The 24,598-nt window shown below is 39.9% G+C and overlaps 1 protein-coding gene and 1 long non-coding RNA gene across 2 annotated transcripts; both read right to left on the bottom strand.

The window, feature by feature from the left end:
• Positions 1 to 488: 488 nt before the first annotated feature.
• On the bottom strand, positions 489 to 3,898 carry LRRC14B (leucine rich repeat containing 14B). Its single transcript, XM_009324491.1, has 2 exons — positions 2,937 to 3,898; positions 489 to 1,411 (listed from the first exon to the last, which is right to left on the bottom strand). The coding sequence occupies exons 1-2, from the start codon at positions 3,839 to 3,841 to the stop codon at positions 766 to 768; spliced, it is 1,551 nt and encodes a 516-aa protein (XP_009322766.1). The 5' UTR covers positions 3,842 to 3,898; the 3' UTR covers positions 489 to 765.
• A 13,034-nt stretch (positions 3,899 to 16,932) lies between these two features.
• LOC103917362 lies at positions 16,933 to 23,703 on the bottom strand. The gene is made up of 4 exons (XR_663623.1): positions 23,633 to 23,703; positions 22,941 to 23,083; positions 21,577 to 21,715; positions 16,933 to 17,547 (listed from the first exon to the last, which is right to left on the bottom strand). It is a non-coding gene; the product is annotated as an uncharacterized LOC103917362 (long non-coding RNA).
• Between the last annotated feature and the right edge of the window lie 895 nt (positions 23,704 to 24,598).

Raw genomic sequence — 24,598 nt, 5'->3', positions numbered from 1 at the left:
CTCCCCCCCCCCCCCCCCCCAGTGGGATGGGGGAGAGAATTGGAAAAGCACAAGTGAGAAAAACTCGTGGGTTGAGATAAAAACAGTTTAATAGGTAAAGCAAAAGCCACGCACGCAAGCAAAGCAAAACAAGGAATTCATTCACTACTTCCCATCGGCAGGCAGGTGTTCAGCCATCCCCAGGAAAGCAGGGCTCCACCACGCGTAACAGTTACTTGGGAAGACAAATGCCATCACTCCAAACGTCCCCTCCTTCCTTCTTCTTCCCCCAGCTTTATATACTGAGCATGACGTCACATGGTGTGGAATATCCCTTTGGCCAGTTTGGGTCAGCTGTCCTGGTTTACAGTATGTAAACACTACCTAGCAACAACTAAAACATAGGTGTGTTATCAACATTGTTCTCACCCTAAATCCAAACCACAGCACTGTACCAGCTACTAGGAAGGAAATTAACTCTATCCCTGCCGAAACCAGGACACTTAGACACCTATTGTTTTACTGAGAAACAAAGTGCTTTTGTGTAAAATAATAAGCTATTAAGAATCCTCCCCTCTTTTGAGAGCAAGCAGTGCTTATGCAAGGTGTATGCAATAGATAAAGCATAGCTAAAATACCTCAGATGATCAGAGGCTATTCAAACAGAAGTAAATTCAGCCAAGAAATTAAAGAAAACTCAAGACTGATCAATGAAGGCACAGTTCTAGAGAAGACTAAATTAACTTCTGATTTGACAAAGCATCTCATCACCACTATGTTACACCTTTAACTCATTTTGTTTAGAGAAGTAGTGAACCTTTCTAAAGTCTCTTTGAAGGACTTGATCAAGTAAGCTCCCAGTTCATTGTTCGTTTCCTGAACAGCTGCATCATAACTGCCAAAGAGTGGAGTTGAAGCCTTCACATCCTCCCTATTTGCCTGGAGTAAAATGAGGTTAAGATCCTCTGCTACACTTTCGTATTTTTGATGATCAAATCTGCAGAGATTGGCATCATCAATTGGGTAGGTGATGCCAATAGGGTAGCAGTCCCTTGGAACTGGGAACTCCACATTTTTCAACATTGGCAACTCACAGAGAAATGTGAAAAGGTGTTTAAGTGCTTGGGATGACAGTGGGTTTCCAAGAAACTTAAACTCCTGTAGTTTCTGACAAGGGCTTAAACCTAAAATCAGCATGTTGACATGAGTGTCTTGGATGTTACAGTCCTCCAAGGTAAGACTCCTGAGCACTGAAGAGGAATGGCTGAGAAGTTTAAAGAATATTGATGGGTAAAGGTCAAGTATCTTGTGACCACTCAGGTCCAGGGCTTCTAAGTGATTAGCATGGAAGCTATTGGCTAAATAGGCCATATCAGCATGGTTCAACGAGCAGTTAGAAACATCCAGCATCTTCAGTGGAGTTTTTAGTGGGCTGCAGAATTAAAGAGAAAAAAGTTTTATGGCATAAAACATTGAAAAGCTACATTTACAAATTTTCATACAACTATCCACATTATGAATGCAGCCATCTGGCACATTAATTATTCTTTCCAACCTCTTTTGAGAAACAGAAGCATGTGCCAACAATGACAAGTATATTTTCCTCCTGAAGTCAGTTCCATGAATTAGTTCCTACTTTACATTACTCCAACTGTGTTGTTTTAATGGGGATTAATTTGGTAACATTCTATGTGTCCATTTTGTAACCTGTTATATGTTGTCAGGTGTCTGTTACTTGCTGAATTAATAGCAGATCATTACTACCATAAAAGCATTGGTGACTGCTTCTTGTAGAAAGCTATTTTAATTCCAGAGATTTGTATCATTTCCATTAAGGAAGGATTCATTCCAAGATGAAAGCCCATAGATATTCTAACAAGACATCCGCTTTTGTTTCTAGTTTTGTTTCTACTATGTTTTTAAATGCCTAAGAGGTTTACACGTTGTATTGTTCTGGAGTTGCAAAGAAACCTGATGAAGAAGAAAGTTGGAAGAAGTATACATGAGATTATGTGCAAATATTCTAGTTGAATATAAAATAGTTCTGACAGACGAAAATCAAGAGATCCCTTTTCATACATACTAAATCTTAGTGAGACTTCTGCCATGGACCTCAGCTGGATCAAGGTTAGAAACTTGTAATTTAATTCTATCAATATAAGCAGTGTGTCATTCACAACTTTTAAATGAAATGACTTCTTTGTACAGGAGGAATTTTAGACAAAGGTGATTTTTCTCAATGACACTTTTGTCTGCCTTTTTTTTAGATGCTCTGAAAAGCATACAGTTACCTTATTTTCTGTTCAAATATGAACACTGTTCACTGGCAGCTTGTTATCTTTTTGAGAATTGCCAATTTTTCCCAGGAATTCATCATGAATATTCATATATTAACTTAATTTGCAGTACAGAAAAGCATTAGAACTCTCTTGCCTTGAGATCAACAGACACAACAAACAACTGAAATCAGTCTCAAATCAGAGTCTACTATCCCCTTGCCCACCTAAAAATACAGTATCTGTGGAATCTTAGTATATTTACTGCCTGTTTTTTAGAGGACAAAAATTCACTTAGAGACCCTAAAAAATACTTGGAATATGACTCAGGTCTTGCATCAAAGGCCAGCCCAGGCTGATTGAGATATAAGCTCAAGAATGCAGCAAATCAAAAATGTCTGGGTGTACCCTTCTCTTATGCGGTAGCCAAAAGTATATTCTCACCATACTCAACAGATGAGCTCTGGAAGAATAATAACAACAGCCACATCTTCTAAGTGTATTAGATATACATTGGCTTCCAATTCTCCCCAAAAAATATTCTTTCCTAGCTTCCTGCTGCCCCTTCTCACACACCCCCTGCGATATACTCACTACCCTTATTCTTAGAGATTCTCAGCTTGCTGATGGCACAAAGGGCTGTTCTTTAGAGTCTGATGGAAAGCAGGATGACCAAATTACCTGAGCAGTTTCTGTATTCTTCCTGTGAGTATAGAAAATGGCATACTCAGCTCGGTCAGCTGCGTCATTTCACCCATCTTTTCTCCAATGTTAGTAAGCATCCGTTCATCTGTAGCTGTGAACCTCTGCACATTAAATGTTCGTGCTGGCAAGGTCAAGGACATCAATAGAGGGAAGTGGATACTGTTGAAGAGTATTTCCAAGTGTTCCATTTCCAAGCGAACATTGTGAACTATTTCCAGTTTGCGCAACAAAGAGGGATCAGTGAGCTTTATGATATAGAAGAATTTCTGCAAATCCAGGTTGTCAGATCTGAATGACACACAGCAGATCTTCAGTGGACAACAGCATTTCTTCAACAGAGCCTGCATTACTAGCTCATAGTTCCGCTCTGTAACAAACAAGTCAATTAGCACATCAACACTGATTTCAAAGGCACCTGGATTGCACTGTGTTTGTTGCAGGTAAACCAGCAGTTCTAAACAAAGCTTAGAGAGCAACTGTGTCCTGGCCCACCTGCCCATTGTCTTCTTACACTCACAAAACTGAACTTCAACATCTTTTATACCCGTCAGGTCCACCACTTTCAACCTTTTCACGTAGGGAGAAGGATGATTCAGCACATAGTCTCTCAGCCCTGTCAGACAGCTTTCCAAGCACACTGAGCATGTTCTACAGCTCAGGTCTTCCTGGTAGTCCACAGTAGTTCCTAGAAGTTTTCCCATGTTAAAGTCAACAAGTGGCCAGTTCTCTACCAAGTCATGAATCACTTCCCCTTGCTCCAATAAATAGCTGGCTTTAAAAAGAAGAGGAAAAAGATTATGGGCAACACCGCCGAGACTCTTCCTGACGAACTCTGCATTTGACACAAATGCTTCAGCAGTAATGAATCGGAGAGACTTCATTGTTGCTTTGGACTCCTAGCCGTCATGGAGAGTGACTTCTGCGTAAGATCCTAGTTGCTTATCACCTTCTATTTTTATCTGCAGCTGCTGTTCGCTGCTAATGGAAGCCTTGCTGGGAAGGCAGAATGAACAGTCACATGCTGATCCTCTGCTTTCTATTTTGGAGCTATACTGTGATTCTGCAGTAATTAACTGTGAGATCTTTAGTCAGAGAGTATTTACTCATTTAAACCCTCATATTTATAACAAAGCTAACTTAGCTAAGTACAGACCACTGCCCAGCAGGAACAGTAAGATCAGGGCAGCACACATATATGAGAATATTTCTGTATCTTTCCTACGCCATACAAAAAGGCACTCAGGGTTCCAACCTAAACACGTAACATGATCTGTACTCCACTTTCTTCCACAAAAGATGATATGCTGTGGATTCACAAGCTGATTTCAATGGGGAAGATTTCTCAGAGTTAGCATAGAGCTTCTCTTAAAAACTATAGCCACGAGGAAAAACTGAGGTGCTACAGTCATTGAGCTACACAATGTCCCTCCATTTTGCCCTTCCTATCAGCAAGGAATAGTTAAATACAGTGGCTCCAGTGGAAAAGACAAAAGTCTCTAGAAGAGCTCAGAGCCTTGGTGACCAGGACACTTGCCTGTGATAGGAAACTGAGGGTTAAATACAAGACAAGCTGAACAAGACAGAAAAACTTGCAGATGATAATACCAAATGTAAGACGGAAAAAAGTATTAAATTTACTGTTTCTTTTAAAACAATTATGAAAAAGAGTTGAAGGAAAGAGTCAAACTGTCTTCCCCGGCAAATAAGCAATAACTTTTTTGTATATAGAAGCAGGTACAAATATTTATTTCAGTTTTTCACCTCTATAAAGGTTGCTCTATTCTAATAAAAATCTAGGACATTATTAGAGCAGTTTGTCTTGGAGCTTTTGGACCACTGGTCCAAATATACTAGGTAAGCAGATAAAGAGGTCCAAATACACTAGGTAAGCAGATAAAAAGTTGTGTATATACCTTAATAACTAGCTGTTTAAATTTTGAAAGGCAATAAAACTATACTTACAAAAGTTTCAAGCAATTTGTACATTTTTCTTGTCATAGAGGGATCAGCTATATCCTTCTGTTTTCAGCATTTACAAAATTGCATAAAATATAGTAATACCTACATTTAACATTTAACTGCTAATTAACAGTTTACTTCCAGAAAGGAATGAAGTTATACACTTTCTTATTGCTTATAGAGAAGGTTTAAAACTCAAGAAACATTTTGTTTCCCATTTTCCTGTTTAAGGCTTTTGTGTTTGAGGGAGGAGAAGAGGAAAGACTGAATTTTTAAAGTTTGATTTTGCCTTATTTTTTTTCTGAGACAGTATGCATGACTGCAGAACAGACAGGATCACCAATACTATACAGTGAGAATGAATAAAATAAGAGGGTGTTTATTTCTAAAATCATGGTGACATCTCACAATATGCCTAAGCCAACAGAAAATTAGTCTGTGAATCAAAAAAGTACTGGTTTACTGAAGGGTCAGATAAGCAGCAATACTAAAGCATGGAGGGTGGCAGGAAAGTGCAGAAGCGATAGCAGACCACTGAGGCTCCCTTTTCCTTTCCAGGGAAGGAAGTGCTAAACCAGCACGGTTATCTTATCTAATCTCACTCTCCAAACTGCTATTTAAAATCTCTTTCATTAGATTTCAGCTAACAGGGGGAAGTCTCTCCCTTTCATATCTGAGATCATCGATACCAGGAAAGAACAAGCACTCACATATGTCTGAAGTTCAGGTACTTCCCTGACTTTTGCCAGCCCATACATTTTCTCTCCAAAATAGATCTTAATCAGACAACATAACACACCAAAAATTAAGCTAGATAGACAACAACCATAGCCACATCACAGCAACTTTGTCAATTAAAACAACCACTTAAACTCAACATTTACATAAACTGGGTTGAAGCCAAACCTTTAATTGAGAATTCTCCCCTGTGTTTAATACTGTAAGGGGAAAAACTTGGTCTTGTTGCCAGTCTTAGAAGCACTGGTACTAGATGATTAGAAAGAGACATGGAGTGTGGAAAGAGGAAAGGATCATGTGTTTTTCTTTTGATGGCAAACACAGTGTCATGAGAGCCTCCAATCTACCCAAACATGACACTCTCAAATAGCAGGGTTGTGAACAGTAACTACAACTCCATCTTCTTTGTCAAAGGGCCTGACTCTTTCATCAACTGAAGCTGTAACACCCAACCACTTCAGTTATTTCAGAAGGTGCTACATATTGTAACATTGTCTTGTAGGAACAGAATAAATAGGAATTTGTGACATCAGAAAAGAGACCATTAAAAGCCTTTACATGGGTTTAGTGCCAGTTTCTGCAAATTCAGCAATAACAGGTTTTGCTTTCATCCACTTTCTTTAAAAAAGAAAAAAATAGTTGAGTGTGAGATGTGTAGATAGGAGGAAGTTGTCAACATTAAGGCCAGCATTTCAGCAAGGCAGGAAATGTATTCAGATAAATCACTAAATTCTTGCCCATATCGCTCCCCTGAAAAAGAAAAGTGTTGGCACTGTTCAATCTTAAGCACATACAACACAAAGTTAACTGTCTTCTGCAAAGGAAAACCTTGAGATGTCAGCTTGAAGTCAAACTGTCTGTCTCAGAACATGCATATAGCTAGTAGGCAAATAACCACCACGTCTTCCTAACAGAGTAACCGTAATTGTAGTAAGAGCTAAAATAATTTTCTTCTTTAATCCAAGCTTGAAATGAGAAACAGCACTATGTGCAAAATACTGAAATGAAGTATCCAAGGCATAATCCCTTAATGCAAATGAACACCAACACCCAACACTCTGACCATTCCTTTAAACAAAGCACAAACTACAGAATTGGGCAAGGCTTCATCGAAAGGCTTCTTCAAAGTGCCTTTGGGAATTCGGCAAATGCTTGCCATGCAAACTATCATATCTGCTGTAAATATTACAGTGGGCTGAAACCAGCTACCACAGGTCATTTACAATTCCTCCAGTTTACTATCATAAATAGAATGTGCCTCTTCCTTCAGATCAGCTAGAAAAAATGTGATTGTGCTTCCAGGTGACAAATAGGAATAAGTATGTCATTAATGATCATTTCAGGATTGATATCTCAGAAAGAGGCACAACAGTGATTTTCCCAAACAGCTTGAAGAAAGAATATTCCAGTTCTGTTCCTCTGCATCATACACTGATGATGTAGAAGAAGAACCAGAAACTGACAGCTCACTTCTTTGTCTGCTCACCATAAGAGTTTTTCAGTTTTGCACATGGCCTTCAAGGCATCCTGATATGAGAAGAAAAACAGTAAAAATTTTTCCTGGCCTAGTCATCATGAGAAAAATGAAGTAATAACTGAATTTCCAGATGAGATAATCTGAACAAACAAAAAAAAGTTCCATTTTTCATACCATCTATTTATTTCAAAACAAATGTACTCTCAGTTACTAGGCTGTTCTTTTCTCTAACAGTACTTATGCAGATTTATTTGGACAAACCAAACAGAATACCACACAAAAATCGATGCCTTGTTTTCACCTACAGCATCATTATGCTCTTTCCTGTAATGCTACCTGAATACAGGCATGTAATGACAGACAATAACTTCAAAACGTGCTACTGGAAGCATATTAAAGTGAAGTGGGTTCAGAACGAAAAGGGGAAAAAAAAAAAAACCAAACAGGCAACTTGAAGTCACTAGGTTTAATCCAAGACCATTTTAATGACATAAGAAGGTGGGCAACTATTTACATAAGAAAAATAAAATAGAACCCCAAGATCACAGTCATTTTTGGTAAAGATGACCAACTGTATGAGATTCAACAAGGCCAAGTGCCGGGTCCTGCACTTCGGCCACAACAACCCCATGCAGCGCTACAGGCTTGGGGAAGAGTGGCTGGAAAGCTGCCTGGCGGAAAAGGACCTGGGGGTGTTGGTCGACAGCCGGCTGAACATGAGCCGGCAGTGTGCCCAGGCGGCCACGAAGGCCAACGGCATCCTGGCCTGTATCAGAAATAGTGTGGCCAGCAGGAGCAGGGAAGTGATAGTGCCCCTGTACTCAGCACTGGTGCGGCCGCACCTCGAATACTGTGTTCAGTTTTGGGCCCCTCACTACAAGAAGGATGTTGAGATGTTGGAACGTGTCCAGAGAAGGGCAACGAGGCTGGTGAGGGGTCTGGAGAACAAGTCTTATGAGGAGCGGCTGAGGGAGCTGGGGTTGTTTAGCCTGGAGAAAAGGAGGCTGAGGGGAGACCTCATTGCTCTCTACAACTACCTGAAAGGAGGTTGTAGTGAGGTGGGTGTCAGTCTCTTCTCCCAAGTAACTGGCGAAAGGACGAGAGGAAATGGCCTCAAGTTGCGCCAGGGGAGGTTTAGATTGGATGGGAGGAAAAATTTCTTTACTGAAAGAGTAGTTAAACATTGGAACAGGCTGCCCAGGGAAGTGGTTGAGTCACCATCCCTGGAAGTATTTAAAAGACGGGTAGATGAGGCGCTTAGGGACATGGTTTAGTGGGCATGGTGTTGTTGGGTTGATGGTTGGACTCGATGATCTTGGAGGTCTCTTCCAACCTTAATGATTCTATGATTCTATGATTCTATAAATTTCCATTCATTGTGTAATGCACATCACTGAAGATTTTCAAACCTTGACTAGACAGGGCCCTGTGCAACATGATCTAGCTTTGAAATTTGCCCTCCTCTGAGGAGAACGTTGGTCTAGGACCCTCAGAGGTCCCTAATAATCTAAAATATTCTATGATTGCTTAATTCCACAGTTTCATTTTCAGGTTTGTGTGACCCACTGAAATGATAGTATAGAAAGCTTGCAATCTGGCAAGAAAACAGTGTGAGATGAGATGAGATGAGATGAGATGAGATGAGATGAGATGAGATGAGATGAGATGAGATGAGTTGGCTTTTACATTTTCCAGTTTGTCTTTGTGGTGACACAAAAATAATTTATCTTCATAAAAAAACTAATTTCCAGAAACTATCTTGCCAAGCTCAAACACACAGCTAAGGAAAACAAGACCTTTATGCTCCTACAACAGTCAAAACACTGTAAAAGCAAACAGCAAGTAGAACTCTGCCAGCCCTTACATCTTTATCCAGGCATTTCTATACGAAAAACTATCCGGCTTCAGCAGTCTGTCTAACCTTGTAAGGGTCTCACAAATTCCAGTTGCTTCTACCCTGACAGACAAATGCTGAAGAATTCATTCTTCCTAATTCTTACTGCCTGAAAGTATTTGTAAAATAGACTCCAAATTCAAGGATCTCTGTATGTGCTTTATTACACATTCAAACATTTAGGAAATGCTTAGCAAATGACTATGATAAAGCCATACATATTAACCTAGATGCTATCCGTATTACTGGCTGATAAAGAAGCTGAGTTGTGGTGTTGAAGCAGATGACCCCAAGAGGCCCCTTCCAACCTTTCTGTGATTAACAGCAGCATTGTGCAGCTTACTGACAGAACTAGGAGAAGGCTTGGGAGACAGCATTCTTGGGAGACAGCACCATAACTGTCATGTTCTGAATTTAAGTGCTCACTTTCTCAGGATTCTCTAAGCACAATTATTTAATTGATTTGTAAGTATAGCTAACTTTAAGAAAGTGTACTTGTGGTGGGTTAATCTTGGCTGGCTGCCCTCTCACTCCCCCTCCTCAACAGGACAAGGGGGAGAAAATAAGATGAAAAAGCTTGTGGGTTGACATAAAGACAGGGAGATCACTCACCAAGTACCGTCATGGGCAAAACAGACTTGACTCGGGGAAAATGAATTTAATTTATTGCCAATTAAAAATAGAGTAGGATGGTGAGAAACAAAGACAAAACTAAAAACACCTTCCCCCACCCATTCCTTCTTCCCAGGCTCCACTGCACTCCTTCATTCCTGACTTCTACCTCTTCACCACCTTGAGCGACGCAGGGGGAATGGGGGGTTGTGGTCAGTCCATAACAGTTCATCTCTGCCACTCCTTCCTCCTCACACTTTTCCCCTGCACCAGCATGGGGTCCTTCACATGGGATACAGTCCTTCACCAACTGTTCTAGCATGGGCTCTCCATGGGATGCAGTTCTTCAAGAACTGCTCCAGTGTGGGTCTTTTCCACAGGGTACGGTCCTTCAGGACTTCAAGAAAAGACTGCTTCAGTGGCCTGGCGAGCGTGTGTAGTTCCTGCCAGGAGACTGCTCCTGGCGTGGGCTCTCCATGGGCATGCATGGGCAGCTTTCTTTAGCACACATCCGCCTGATGTGATGCCGGATCCTACATGGGCTGCAGTGTGGATATCTACGTTGATGTGGTCCTCCATGGGCTGCAGGAGGACAACCTGCATCACCATGGTCTTCTCCATGGGCTGTAGGGGAATCTCTGCTCAGGCACATGGAGCACCTCCTCCCCCTCCTTCTTCACTGACCTTGGTGTCTGCAGGGTTGTTTCTCCCACTTTTTCTCACTCCTCTTTCTCACAGCTGCTGCACAGCATTTTTTTACCCTTTCTTAAATATGTTAACAGAGAGGCACCACCAATGCTGCTGATGTGCTCAGCTTTGGCCAGTGGCAGGGCCCCTTTTGGAGCTGGCTGGAACTGGCTCTGTCCAACATGGGGGCAGCTCCTGGTCTCTTCTCACAGAGGCCACTCCTGCAGCACACTCTCCCTGCTACCAAAACCTTGCCATGTGAGCCAAATGCAGTACTATTAACATGTAAATGCAGATTTAGGGAGAGAGGAGGAATAAATCTGCCTATCAGAATAATGTAACCCATCCTATCTTTCCTCCTCCACCCAATTGCAACACTGGTTGTTAAATTCTTCTTTCTTGCAGGAAATTTAATGTATAGCTACCACTGGGCAGAGAAATATGAGGCTATGGAACAGTATTTAATCCAATCCATGTTCCTATTTACACCATTTATACCTGGCTCTGATTCAAGTATGCGCACAATTCCTATTCAAATTTGCATACCTGTTTAAAATAGCGTTGTAACTCTCATAATCCCCCCTTTTGTTCCATAGCAAGACAAAGTCAGGAAGAAAAAAGAGTGACATGATATTTAAAACAGCAAAATATTTAGTATATGATTTTACTTTCTCCAAGTACCTTTGAATTAGCTTTCATTTACTGAAAAATGTTCTTGTGCTTAAGCACAAGTTAAGCTGAGAGGAAGATGGAGAAACAACCATTTAGCAAATATGCCCAAATCATTGGCAGGCTGTAAGGTCAGCTTCATACAAGCTCAGTCTTAAAACTGTATATATGAAAACCATATCCATATTATACCTCCCACACATAGACTATCTTTTCCAACTAAAAATCTATTGCATTTAGCACACATCCAGAGCAGATGCATAAAAAAATCCCCAGCAATGTGATGCTTTGTCTATTAGGAACAAGTAACTATAATCAGAAGTTACATTTAACTCTTCTGAAATGAGGAAGCTACACTGTTCATAGAATATCTCAAGTTGGAAGGGACCCATAAGGATCATTGAGTCCAACTCCCCACTCCTCGCAGGACTACCTAAAAAACCTGTTACCCCTGTAGTTCTCGTCTGGTATTATAACACTAGCATGTGACTGAAAAGATTGCATCACTATATACTCTGTTTCATGAAAAAGACAAGAACTTAGTATCAGGGCCCTGAGTGCGCTAGTAGGCCTTAATTGCCCTGACCAGCCTCACCTGGAACCTCTACCACACCCTCTGCCCATGGGCCCAGAGGCTCCATTCAAGCTCCATTCTGGGCCCTCGCTGTGCCACTACCGGACAGGTGTGCCGTTCACAGCTTCAGCTACCTTTGTGCCTGTACCCCTATTGATCAGGACCCTGACCTGCAGACTGACTTCCTCGCCTGATCTGGACCTGCCTGTCACTGTGGAGTGCCTGATGGTCTGGACTCTTGACTGACACTGGCTGCCGTCCCTGGGCCTACCTTCTTCCCTTGCTCGGATACTCCAGGACTGGGCTCTGGCTTGCTCCCCTGTCCCTTAGGGAGCAGCTGGCCTTCACTGCTCCCTGACATTGAGTTTGCGTAAAATCAGAAATACTGAAGTTAGATTACTTCATCGCTAAGACATTATGAGATTTAAACATATTGGGCAGATAGTTTTAAATACTAAAATAATTAGCAGGCACAGGACCCTAGAGGTGACACAGACTGACTGACAACAGCATAAATTTGTCACAGGTTGAGATTTGTAATTCAGATGACACAACAGGCAACAGAATTTGTAGTTAACTCAAAATGTCAGGCTAGAAGAACACATCCTCCTTTGATAATGGGATTTAAATGTTTGAGAAAGCAGCGGCTGACAGACAGCGGGAAATCTCTGCAGTGCTCCAGCTTTTTCAGAAAGTGTTGGCAGTGGAAATCATGGAGTTTCTTGAGGTTCCCAAAGATAATGTTCTTCTCTCGCAAATCCTGAGGTAAAATATTTTTTTCTATTTCTGGAAAATAGTTGTTGATGATATATGCTGTACTTTATTGCTAAAAGACAAACAATTGTTTTAAGCACTGACAGGTTGTTACAAGGTGTAAACAATGAACTCTTTCTGCTTGCATGTTTTATTCATCTCTACACATATTTGATGAAAAATCTGCTGCTCAGCCACCTAAGAATTCTTTTGTCTTGTCAGTTACAACTTTATGATCTTCCTAAATGCAGGTGTTTTTCATGGAGAAAACAGAGGACTGAAGTTGGTCCTATGAAAACTAAATATCAAAAAAAGGAAGAAAGCAAAATGCTTCAATGTGGCTAAGGATACCGTTCCATATCAAAGACTCCATTAGTGTGTACACAAAAGTGAATTTCTTTCATTCTTGTGTTTAAAACTGGAAACAGAACTAAATTTCAGGGATGATAAACTAACATGCAGTCAAATTTTCATGATTTTCCCTAACCAACATATCATCTGACACTGAGAAAGATGTTATTAAAGTATGTGATCTTTCTCAAACAAAGAGACAACACTTTCAGGAAAAAAAAATCTTGGCTAAAGAGTGTGCAGAAAAAAGCTAAGAACCATGCAAAATGAAGGATGGTGGTGGAAAGGATGGTGTGATTTTTAGTGTACCAGATACTTAACAAGACTAAAACAAACCACATTTCACAGAGAATACGTAATTTTCCTTGGAAAATGAAGCTAAGACATATAAAGAAATTAAAATAAACTGTCTTTAACACAGAGGATTTCATTTCCTGGGAATCAAAACTGTTCTAAGTCCTGGTTATACAAAGCAGAGAAAAATTATTTCAGTATTTTTGTATAGTTTCTTCTTTCCTCATAATAACAAGTCTTCAATGATTTAAACATATAACACCTTAAATAAAACATTTTTTGGAACATAATTTAAACATAATTTAATCTTAACAATAACAAATAGAATTAAAAAAACCTACAAGAATATTCATTATAACAAATATTGCTGCTCAGTAAACATCCAATTACAAATACAGAGTATTTACTATTGTTTTAAGATGTGGTTGTGACATGTCAGCAAGAAAAGACACACATATTTATACAGTTAATGTATTTCATTCTTTAATCTAAGTCTTAGAGAGATCAACTATCTGTCTGATCGGTACTTCTTGTTCAATGGAAGAAACACTCTATAAATTAATCTGATAATTTACTCAGAACTTCTAATTTTGAATCCGACTTTTATTTTTATGATCACTACCTCAGGAAAATACCAAAAACAAATTTCCATGCCCAACAATCAGAACATTTTGGAGGATCAAAATGGGGTTTCAGCTATAAATACTAGTTCCTTGTACTATCTTACTTTCATTTCTACTTCACTTTTTACCCTGGGACAAAACTCTACCTTTGTTAATCTGCTTCCTAAGAGTTTTTAACATGAAAACTGGATCCATCTTAAAAATTATTTTACATGAGAGTAAAGTAAAATAACACTTTTCACTATAAAAAAGGATACAATTAAAGTAATTACAAAAAAAGGAAGATTCATGGTTTTTAAGTGAAAATACTGTTTCATCATTATTAAAAGTAGATGTATTGATCTAGTAAAGTAAAAGATCTATTAAAGAAAAACAAAAAAACAGATCAACTTCTTCTAAAACACCTACTTATATAGAAAAAACATCACTTAAGACATCCATTCCTGCAATAACTAAAGTTAATTTATGTCTTCCAGAAGCACAGTGGCCAGAACATAAAAAACATTGTAATACCATTCAGCAAAACTGCTAAGCATGTGCTAAACTCTAAGATCATTAGAGTTACCTCAGGATTTGATTAAATTTAAAAATAGGTTGACTTGTTGATAGTTTGCTGAACTACAGTCCTGGAAAATTATAGCAGACAGTGACTATAAATAAAATAAACCACAGTTCAGATACTGTTACAGACATAATGAGTAAACTTGCTCAATAAAGAACACCAAAGTGATAATGAATTCAACTTCAAGGAGATTATTCCCCTTTGGAATAGCCTATATGAAACAAGGAACTTGATTCTGGTCCTGAATTACTAATTAATACGGATTAATTGAAAAATGTTTTGAAGGAAGACAGAAGAACTATATTTTTAAGACCTTTTATTTTGGTGCCAGACTGTATAGAGATACACATTATTTTGTTTATTAATATTGACTCTAATCTTTCATCTTCAGAGAAGTCATTGGTAAGTTGGTCAACCTACCAAGCTACATCATCCCAGAAATGGATGGTCTTTACTCCAAAAAATAAAAAATACCCTATAATAATGCCTGTTAGCAGACAGGAGGGACTGAGGAGTTAGGAGAGTACTTCAGAAACTGCCAATTCTATTTATGCCCCTCCTTGTACATTATGTCACTTAGATTTCCTAAATATTTTGCTTTAACCTAAGGTTCTTTAGTAAATGGCATCAATAGATTCTTTTAAATGAACATTTAATTGCAGAACACACTCAAAATCCCACCCGTAAGAATAAATAGAGCCAATCTTTATTTTTGCTGCTTTATGCATGATTAGATTACAAAGAAGTTACTTTGTAACTTCGATTTTGTAATTTTTAGCAGACCTTTTGCTTACTTCAGACACTTGATTCAGCTGAAAAAATATATCAAAGCTACAAATGTCATTTAAGTTTTCCAGCAATTTCAATATCCAGCTTTTGTATACCAGCCCAAGAGCTAAGTTCTCCTGTTGCAAAAGAATGCTAAGCTCCAGAAAAGTTAGACACAGAAATACTGGAAAAAAACAGAACATCTCTATTTATACTCTGCTATGATCACTAGCCTGCAGAGTGCTATGATTCTTTATCTTTGGGCATAAAAAAGGTTCAATGTAAATTATGAGACTACGTCCAAGGAGTAAAAATTAAAGCATATTTGTAAAGCCTACAGTTTAAGTCTTGAATTCATCACTTTTCTACTCAGTTCACTCAATTTCAACGAGAATTTTCCCCCGAGTAAAAAAAAAAAAAAAAAGAAAAAAAAGGAAAATCCTTGCCATCTCCATTGTTCCGTCAACTAATCTAAAATGACACAAGAACATTCCTTTAGAACTAAGGTCACTGCCATCTCTGTCATCTTTTGAGCTTTACTTTTCAAAAAGCATTTTCTTTTTGCTCCTCACTTAAGAGATTATGGTGTAATAATTTCTCACCTTCCACCTCCAGTCTTTTCCTCTTCTTCTGTATGATGGATCCTTGAGGGAGAGGATAAACTTCAGTCTCTACTTACCAAAGAACTTCTAATATTCAAACACTACATGTATTTTTTCTCGTTGGTGTTATTACTGGCAACTTTGAGTCCTTTGATATAAACTCCTGTGTATCTATGTTGGAAAAATTCACTGTTGCTGCTTCCATGCTGGCTAAATTCAAAACTCTGCATTTTCTTCATAATCTTTTTTAGTGGTTGATTCCTGTGATAGGTAGATGCTGAGTGGATTGGCTCAGAATAGAATGAAGCTGAGTGTGAGGTGCAAACACTGTTTGTGTGCTTTGAACTCCAGTTTTTCTTTGCATCCACCCACATTTTCAAGTCCAAGTGGAGCAAGCAACTGTAGTGGAGATGCAGATATTTCCACAGTTACTTCCGTATTTTGCTTCACAGTCCTACGGTCCAAAAAAGATGGTACAATGGCCAAGTATTATATACAGGCTTAGTTTTGTCCACCCAAATATTGTCCTCATTGCTAGAAGAGGAGTGATTAGGGGCCTGGCTTAGCAGCTTCACACCTTCAACATCAAACTCATCACTGATCTTCATAAAAGGTTCCTCGAGGACTTCATGAAAATATTCCCTACTGGAATCTTTGAGGGTTGCAGAAAGGAATTTTGCTAAATGGTGCTTTGTTTGCTGACATTTCAGCCACAAAATATGCCGTTGTTTTAGTTCTTTTTTGCTACCCAGAGCCAAAACCATCTCATTCATTTTTATAAAGTTTTCTGCATAAAACTTTGTACCTTCCTGATGGTAGGTTTGCATACAATGAATCAAAGAAGGAGAATATCTGGCCTTTGTAGTTAAATGTGAAAGACACTCACTGCAATTTAACATCCACTCTTGTGCCTGGATTATAAGCAAAAAGTACAGTTAAGCAGTAAAATTCTATAGTATGTACTATATTTTCTCTCTAAGGATTTAAAATGACTTAAGAAAAACTCTCTGCACAGATCTTGGCACAATGTAAGTGTGCTGAGCTCCTCTCCCATTACATTGTACTCCTTATGTAAGTCCAAAAATGAGAAAGAATATTTATCAGAAACACCAAAACCATTTAAGAAAGCACAATAAAGAATAAAACTATTTCCATTTAGAAAAGCACCGAACTCAGTGCTACATCTGATCTCAGTTGCAGAGAGATGCAGAGATGATTAAGAAAGCAGAAGAGTGATATGAAATTCCACATGGTCTTCCTGTCTGAGATCTGCTGAGCTTATAAGACCCCCAACATGTGCATCATCATGCACATGTACATTTCTCTTCCTGTATTACTGAAACTATGAAAGAATGATTCATTTAAACAGAAAGAAGATGTATGGCTTTATTTCAGGTTCAAGACTGACTAATCAAAATTTCCGGCTCGCAAGGCATATATGCATGGAGATCATATATTCAGATAGAACATGAGAAACAGTACACTGTACAGGTTTCTCAAAATCCTGCATATGTACTTATAGAGAGAGGAGAGATGTTGTATGCAGCCATTAGAGAAATTTTGTGTAATTCAGCTGAAAACTGGTTGAGCTGAAAATTTTACATTACTCTTAATACAACTCCTGCTTGTCACACAATTGGTTCTTTGGGATTCCACAACAGGAACTCTGAGTTATCTGCTCCTTGATGTTCTGTGATAACAGTTAAATGCCCTGTTTATTTGTCCAAATTCTAATTTTAGTTCTTCAAGAGATTGTATGGGACTGCCAAGTAACACTAGTTTGTCTGCTGTCCCTGCCTGATTCCTCTTATATTCAACAAAGCTTAGCTTAAGACATAGATGCAAACATATTTCTCTTACCATCTCATAAAACTCACACAAATTGCCTAGTTTTGTCAGCTCAGTCTTCCTCCTCTCTGTCTGAATGATAATGTTACTCAGGTATTTCTCAAGGATTTGAACTTCTTCTTCCATATTTAATAAACTATTGTCTTGCACCAGTTGCAGTCCTTCCCATAATATTGCTGTTAGGGGATGAAGAGAAAAATAAACAAGCCATATGATATATCACTTCACTTACTATTCACATTCTTGCTTCTCATTAGCTGCACACCACATTAACAAATCTTACGGTGTCAGTTGTAATGCACACGAAAGCTGAAAAATACAGTTTTGCTGATTTTGCATGCATCTATTTTTTAAATTGTGTTCTGTCGTGGTATTTTTTTTTAGTTTGGATTTGGGAGGGTGTAGAAGGAAAGAGAACATCACAATGGAACAGAAAAACAAATACAGAAAATTTAAATGAGTATTTAATAGCAGAGAAAGCTGCAGTAACAATCCATCCTTATGATGAAGTCCAGTGAAATTCATTTTTTGGTAACAAAACTATTTTCCTGGAAGGAACACTGTCGTCGTTTAACCTCAGTTGGCAACTAAGCACCACGCAGCCGCTCGCTCACTCCCCCCCTCCCGATGGGATGGGGGAGAGAATTGGAAAAGCACATGAGAAAAACTTGTGGGTTGAGATAAAAACAGTTTAATAATTGAAATAAAATTATAATGATAATAATATGATAATAGTAATAATATACAAAGCAAGTGATGCACAGTACAATTGCTCACCACCCGCCGACCGATGCCCAGCCAGTCCCCGAGCAGCGGCCCCCCCGCCCAGCTTCCCCCAGTTTATGTACTGAGCATGACGTCACATGGTATGGAATGTCCCTTTGGCCAGTTTGGCTGTGCCCCCTCCCAGCTTCTTGTGCACCTGCAGCCTTCTCAGTCGGTAGAGCATGGAAAACTAGAAAGTCCTTGGCCAGTGTAAGCACTACCTAGCAACAACTAAAACATCGGTGCCTTATCAATTTTGTTCCCATCCTAAATCCAAAACACAGCACTGTACCAGCTACTAGGCAGGAAATTAACTCTATCCCTGCCGAAACCAGGACAAACACCTTCATCAGAAGTAAGAACTTCACACAATGAACTTTTCTACCCAACAAAAATCAGTGAGCATCTAAGTCTCCTTTTCCACCTTCATTTCCCTTCCTATGTAACTGCTAGTTGCATCTCCCACTGCTTTTGTTGAATATAACCCAAACACATGGCGCAATGGCTGGCCTCATAAAAACTTACTCATATTACCATAACAAATGGCAAGATTTTCTAAACCTTGCTGTAGACACCTGGGGGAAGATGTCTACAGGCCTGATCCACAATCTAATGAAACTTAAAGGGTGTTTTTCCCGCGTAACTCCATTGGTTCAGTCCCACTGTCCTACATGGAAATCAAAGCTTTTCAGCTCAGTTGTAATACTTGTTACACAAATTACTGCAGTGACATATTGCTAAATGAGTTTCATTGAGATGTTTGAAATGGGCTATGCCTTGATCTGACTGCTCTTGGACAGGATGGCCAGTCACTGTCTGAGGGGTGTTGACAAGAGTCCCCTCTGAAAACATCCAAAAGTGCTGGCAACTTTTATCTGTACTGGAGATCACAGAATGGCTGAGGTTGGAAGGGAGCTCCGGAGGTCATCCGGTCCAACCCCCTGCTCAATGAAGGTTACCTAGAACTGGTTGCCCAGGACCACATCCAGATGGCTTTTGAGTATCTCCAGGGATGGAGACTCCACAACCACTCTGGGCAACCTGTGACAGTGCTCAGTCACACTCACAGTGAAAAAGTTTCTTGATATTCACAGGGAACCTCCCATGTTCCATTTTGTGCCCATTGCCTCTGGTCCTGTCACTGGGCACCACTGAAGAGAGCCTGGCTCTGTCCTCTTTGCACCCTCCCATCAGATATTTATACACAGTGATGAGATCTCCCCAGAGCCTTCTCTTCTCCAGGCTAAACAGTCCCAGCTCTCTCAGCCTTTCCTCATACGTGAGATGCTCCAGTCTCTTAATCATCTTCCTGGCCCTTTGTTGGACTCGCTTACGTCCATGCATGTCTCTCTTGTACAGAGGAGCCAAGAACTGGACACAGTACTCCAGGTGTAGCCTCATCAGTGCTGAGTAGAGAGGAAGGAACACCTCCCTTAGTCCACTTGGCAATACTTTGCCTAGCGCAGCCCAGGATACTGTTAGATTTCTTTGCTTCAACGGCTCACTTCTAGCTCATGTTCAACGTGGTGTCCACCAGGATCCCCAGGTCCTTTTCTGCCAAGCTGCTTTCCAGCTGGGTGGTCCCCAGCATACACTGGTGGCCCCCAGCATATACTGGTGCATGGGGTTCTCCCTCCCCAGGTGCAGGACTTGGCAGCTCTCCTTGTTGAGCTTCATGAGGTTCCTGTTGGCCCTATTCTCTGGCCTGTCCCTCTGAACAGCAGTACAACCCTCTGGCCTATCAGCCACACCTCCCAGTTCTGTATCATCAGCTGAGGGTACACTCTGCCCCATCATCCACATCATTAATGAAGATGTTGAACAGTATTGGATCCAGTAAGCACCCCCGGGGTACACTGCATCTTACTGGCCTCCAACTAGACTTTGCGCCGCTCATCACTACCCTCAGGGTCTGGCCATTCAGCCAGTTTTCAATCCACCTCACCGTCTGCTCATCCAGCCCCTACGGCAACAGCTTGAGGGGCTATGAGGCTCTTATGGGAGACAGTGTCAAAGGCCTTACTGAAGGCCCAGTAGACACTAGCCACTGCTCTCCCCTCATCTACCAGGCCTGTCATTTAATCATACAAGTTCACCAGGTGGGTCAAGCATGACTTCCCTTTGGTGAATACATGCTGACTGCTTTCAATAACCTCCATGTCCTTCATGTGTTTGAAAATGGTTTCCAAGATTAGTTGTTCCACCCTTCAGCCTCCAGAGGTGAGGCTGACTGGCCTTTAGTTCCCTGGCTCCTCCTTCTTGACTGTCTTGAAGATAGGAGTGACATTTGCTTTCCTCCAGTCTTCAGATACTTCTCCCAGCCACCATGATTGAGCAAAGATGATCCAGAGTGGCCTTGCAATGACATCTGCCAGCTCCCTCAGCACTTGTGGGTGCAACCCATCAGGGCCCATGGACTTAAGTATGTCCAGTTTGCTTAAGTATTCTCTAACCTGATCCTCATCCACCAAGGGTACATCTTCCTTGCTCCAGACTTTCCCCCTGGTCTCTGGGACTCCTGAAGCCAGTCTTGCTAGTAAAGACTGAGGCAAAGAAGGCATTCAGTACTTCAGCCTTTTCCACATCCCGTGTCATCAAGGCCCCTAGCCTACTCAGTAGCAGGCCCACATTTTCCCTAGTATTCCTTTAGCTAGTTACGTACTTATAGAAGCACTTCTTGTGTGCCACATGCTACATTAACACACTGGAAATACTGCTCTTCTTGCTGCTGCAACTGAGCCATGTGGTTGCACCAGCTCGGTCTAAATTTCATAGCGGCACCTGGCTGAATCTTCATTGCCCAGTACAGACATACCATGGTCATGCTGCCAGCAAAAATTAACATTTCTCCACAATATACTTCCCTCTTCCACTCAAATCCACGTATTTCAGTAGTTTTTTTCAACATCTGTGAAAATGCAAAGGAAATGTTCCTTATTAGCACGCTACCTACTTTGCCTTGTCAATCAAAACCTGGAAATCTTCTTGCAACTTTCTTACTTTTTCCAGTGAAAGTCCTTCTTGATCTAAAGAGCCAAGATTTCCTAATTTTCAAACAATGGTTTTATCTGCATAAAAATACCAAACAAAACTTGTTTCCCCACTCAGTAAATCAAACATACACTATCCATAAATATAGTGCATAGAAATTAGTCTGTTTGTTAAAGTAAGTTAATATACCTCATATGTATCTCTCTTATCTACCTCTGTATATTTCAGCTGAATTTGGTCAGCTTGAAATACTGACCTGATGACTATAATTTGTTTTGCATACTCATAAACTGCTAATATTAATAGCACTACTCACACACTGTCTCTGAGCAGCACTAATATGTAAACACTGATATCCATAACGTCAGATAAATTCAGCTATTTAAACAGAGAAAAAGAAACTTAAAACTGTAACTCGTTTAATACAATTCTCAAAAAGTAATGCTGACCTAGTCACAGTCTTCTTCAAAACTTATGGCTTCTCCAAGATTCCCCAGCTGCTGGAGGCATTTATTGGATAACAGCACCAGTCTACGGACTTCCTCATCTACTTGATTATACAATCTGGTTACAAACTTCATGGCATCTCTGTTAGGTGGGGAGGAAAGGTCAACAGAATTTTTCTGACATGGACTTTGTCAGAAGGTGAACTGCATCCTTCAGAAGGCATCAATCCCTATTTTGTTGAAGAATGTCACTGCAAACAAGCCAGTAACTACAAAGTATATTAGTTTATTCAACTTGTCAAATGAAAATGTACCTTACTCAGAACCACATTAACATGATGGCTGCACTTTTAAAAAGTGTCCAAGAATATTAAGTGTATCTGATTCTAGCTGCAAAACACTGCATGGCATAGAAGACCTTTTAAGGCTGTATACATGAAATTCTCCCCACTTGAGAATCATCAGCCTAAAACTCAATTCACTCAAACTGTGCTCTAATGAAACTTGAAATCTATACACTTAGACGCAACAGGATTTACTGAATCAGAACTTTATACTTTGTCTTTATGGAAGGTGAGCTACAGCTGAATTTTGGAGAGCCCTAGATCTTCTTTAAAAATAAAGCTGCAGCAGCCATGCATTAGAGGGACAGACCAAAAGACAATCTAAATTTACAAATGAAGTAAATGGCTATTTCCACTCCTCCTTCTATTAGAATAGAATAGAATACACTATTTCAGTTGGAAGGGACCTACAACGATCATCTAGTCCAACTGCCTGACCAATTCAGGGCTGACCAAAAGTTAGAGCATGTTGCTAAGGGTATTGTCCAAATGCCTCTTAAATGCTGACAGGCTTGGGCTCTACGAAGCTGTTCCAGTGTTTGACCATCCTCTCAGTAAAGAAATGCTTCCTCATGTCAAGTCTGAACCTCCCCTGATGGACACAGCTTTGAACCATTCCCATGTGTCCTATCACTGGATCCCCAGGAGAAGAGATCAGCACCTCCCTCCCCACTTCCCCTCCACAGGAAGCTGGAGAGAGCAATGAGGTCGCCCCTCAGCCTCCTTCTCTCCAAACTAGACAAACCCAGTGTCCTCAGCCACTCCTCACAGGACATGCCTTCCAGCCCTTTCACCGGCTTTGGTGCCCTCCTCTGGATGCATTCAATGACCTTAACATCTTTTTGAAGTTGTGGGGCCCAGAACCGCACACAGTACTCAAGATGAGGCCGCACCAACGCTGAATACAACAGGATAATCACCTCTTTTGGCTGGCTGGTTATGCTGTATTTAATGCACCCCAGGATTACTATAGTTCTCTGGCATAATCAACAATGATGCATCTTTTCCAAAGTCTGTACTTACCGGCAGTGTTCTGTGTGGCAGAACTCCTCCTGTCTAAGTCTTGCAAGGACTGTTCCACCTTCTAGCCTGAGTGTTATTAACAAGGCCTCTTCCAAAACAAGCTTCATTATTGTCTTGTGTTTACTGACTAAATCATGCACTTCCTGTGCAGAAGAAAATTACTATGTGCCATTTGTTCAGAGAAACCCAGAGAGGGAACACCATCTAACTCACACACATTCAAAAATAAATCCAAATTATGAGAACTTTGTTAGTGCCTACTCCACACTTGCAATTTTTGACCAGATATTAGCTATATTTTTTGACAAAATGGATCTAAACCAGATATTCATCTAGGGAGAACTGTGCTTACATACAAAATTCTGGCCAATGTTCTCCTGACCCCATGTATATTTAGCTGGAATAGCCATGTTTGAGGTGTGGTTTGACATGACAGATAGCATTAGTGAGCTACTTCTGGTCTAGTGACTGTGGTGAAAAACTTTTGCTAACACTAGAATTTAGGCAAGTATGAACACATTTTCTTATCCAAGCTAAAATTGTAAATTTCCTCTTACTGCTACAAATCCATTTTGGTGCACTACACATTCAACCAGAAAGCATTTAATCTGCTAGGCTAAAGTTGTTTCAAAAGCAAGTTTCTTTATTTGACAACAGGGAAATTTCAACCCATCCTTTCAATCAATACTTACTTGCACAGTATTGAGAGTTCTGTTGGTTGTGAGTGAGCTGACTGTTTTGCAGAAAGACAATGGCCTCCTTGCAGTTTGTAATGATGTGTTCCAGTTTTCTACATTGACAAAACATGACAATAGGTAGAACTTTTGAAAAAGTCTAAAAGAATTGTTTTGGTGTCTTGAATTTAAAAGCACAACAAATAGTCACAGAACTCTCCGAGTTATTCATAGCAAGTGCTAATCTGCAGAGCTTTGATTCTTCTGATGGTTTGAAACCAGCATAATTAAACTGGTATGATAATTTTAATGTTACATCAATAAAGCCCATGTCTGGGCAAGAAGGGGATAAAACCAATTTCAGCTTCAGACACTTTCATTTTAGTACCACTACAGTCATACTTCATGATTTCCCTAGAGTTTTGGAGCTAACACTGCCATTCTGGTGTAAACTGCATTCTTAACAATTCTATCCTTAAGAATACACAACTACAGGAAGTTATACTTCCACCTAAAGATGCTTTCCTACCTGCTGGCATAAGAGTTAGGAAAGGGGAGAGCAGAACCTGTTTTTTTCTCCCCATCTATTATTCATTTATGAGATTTATTTTGATCACGTGACAGCACTTTGAATACAGTAAATTTATTTATCCTTTATGTAAAAATATTTTTAAAATATTAAATATTTCTAAAATATTTTAAATATTAAAATATTTTCAACCTCAGTTAGATTTAAGATGGAGAGAATGGTGAACCTGAGACCCTGAATCAATTACAACATAAAGTCTTTTGGGGTTGGTGGTTAGATGGCAAATGATGCTGGGAGATTTTAAGAAAATAAATAAATCAATAAACACCATAATTGGCTACAACATGGTATCTGTGTTCTGTTGTCACTCTTACTGAATGTTAGGACTGCCATATCTACGTCTGGCTCCTTCCATGCTCAAATATCAAAAACACAGTACATACTGTATTCAGCAG

This window comes from Pygoscelis adeliae, unplaced genomic scaffold, assembly GCF_000699105.1.
Source record: "Pygoscelis adeliae isolate BGI_AS28 unplaced genomic scaffold, ASM69910v1 Scaffold95, whole genome shotgun sequence".
In the NCBI taxonomy this organism is placed as follows: Eukaryota; Metazoa; Chordata; class Aves; order Sphenisciformes; family Spheniscidae; genus Pygoscelis; species Pygoscelis adeliae.
The sequence above is the reverse complement of the archived record's forward strand: the minus strand, read 5'-3'. Positions and strand labels throughout refer to the sequence as shown.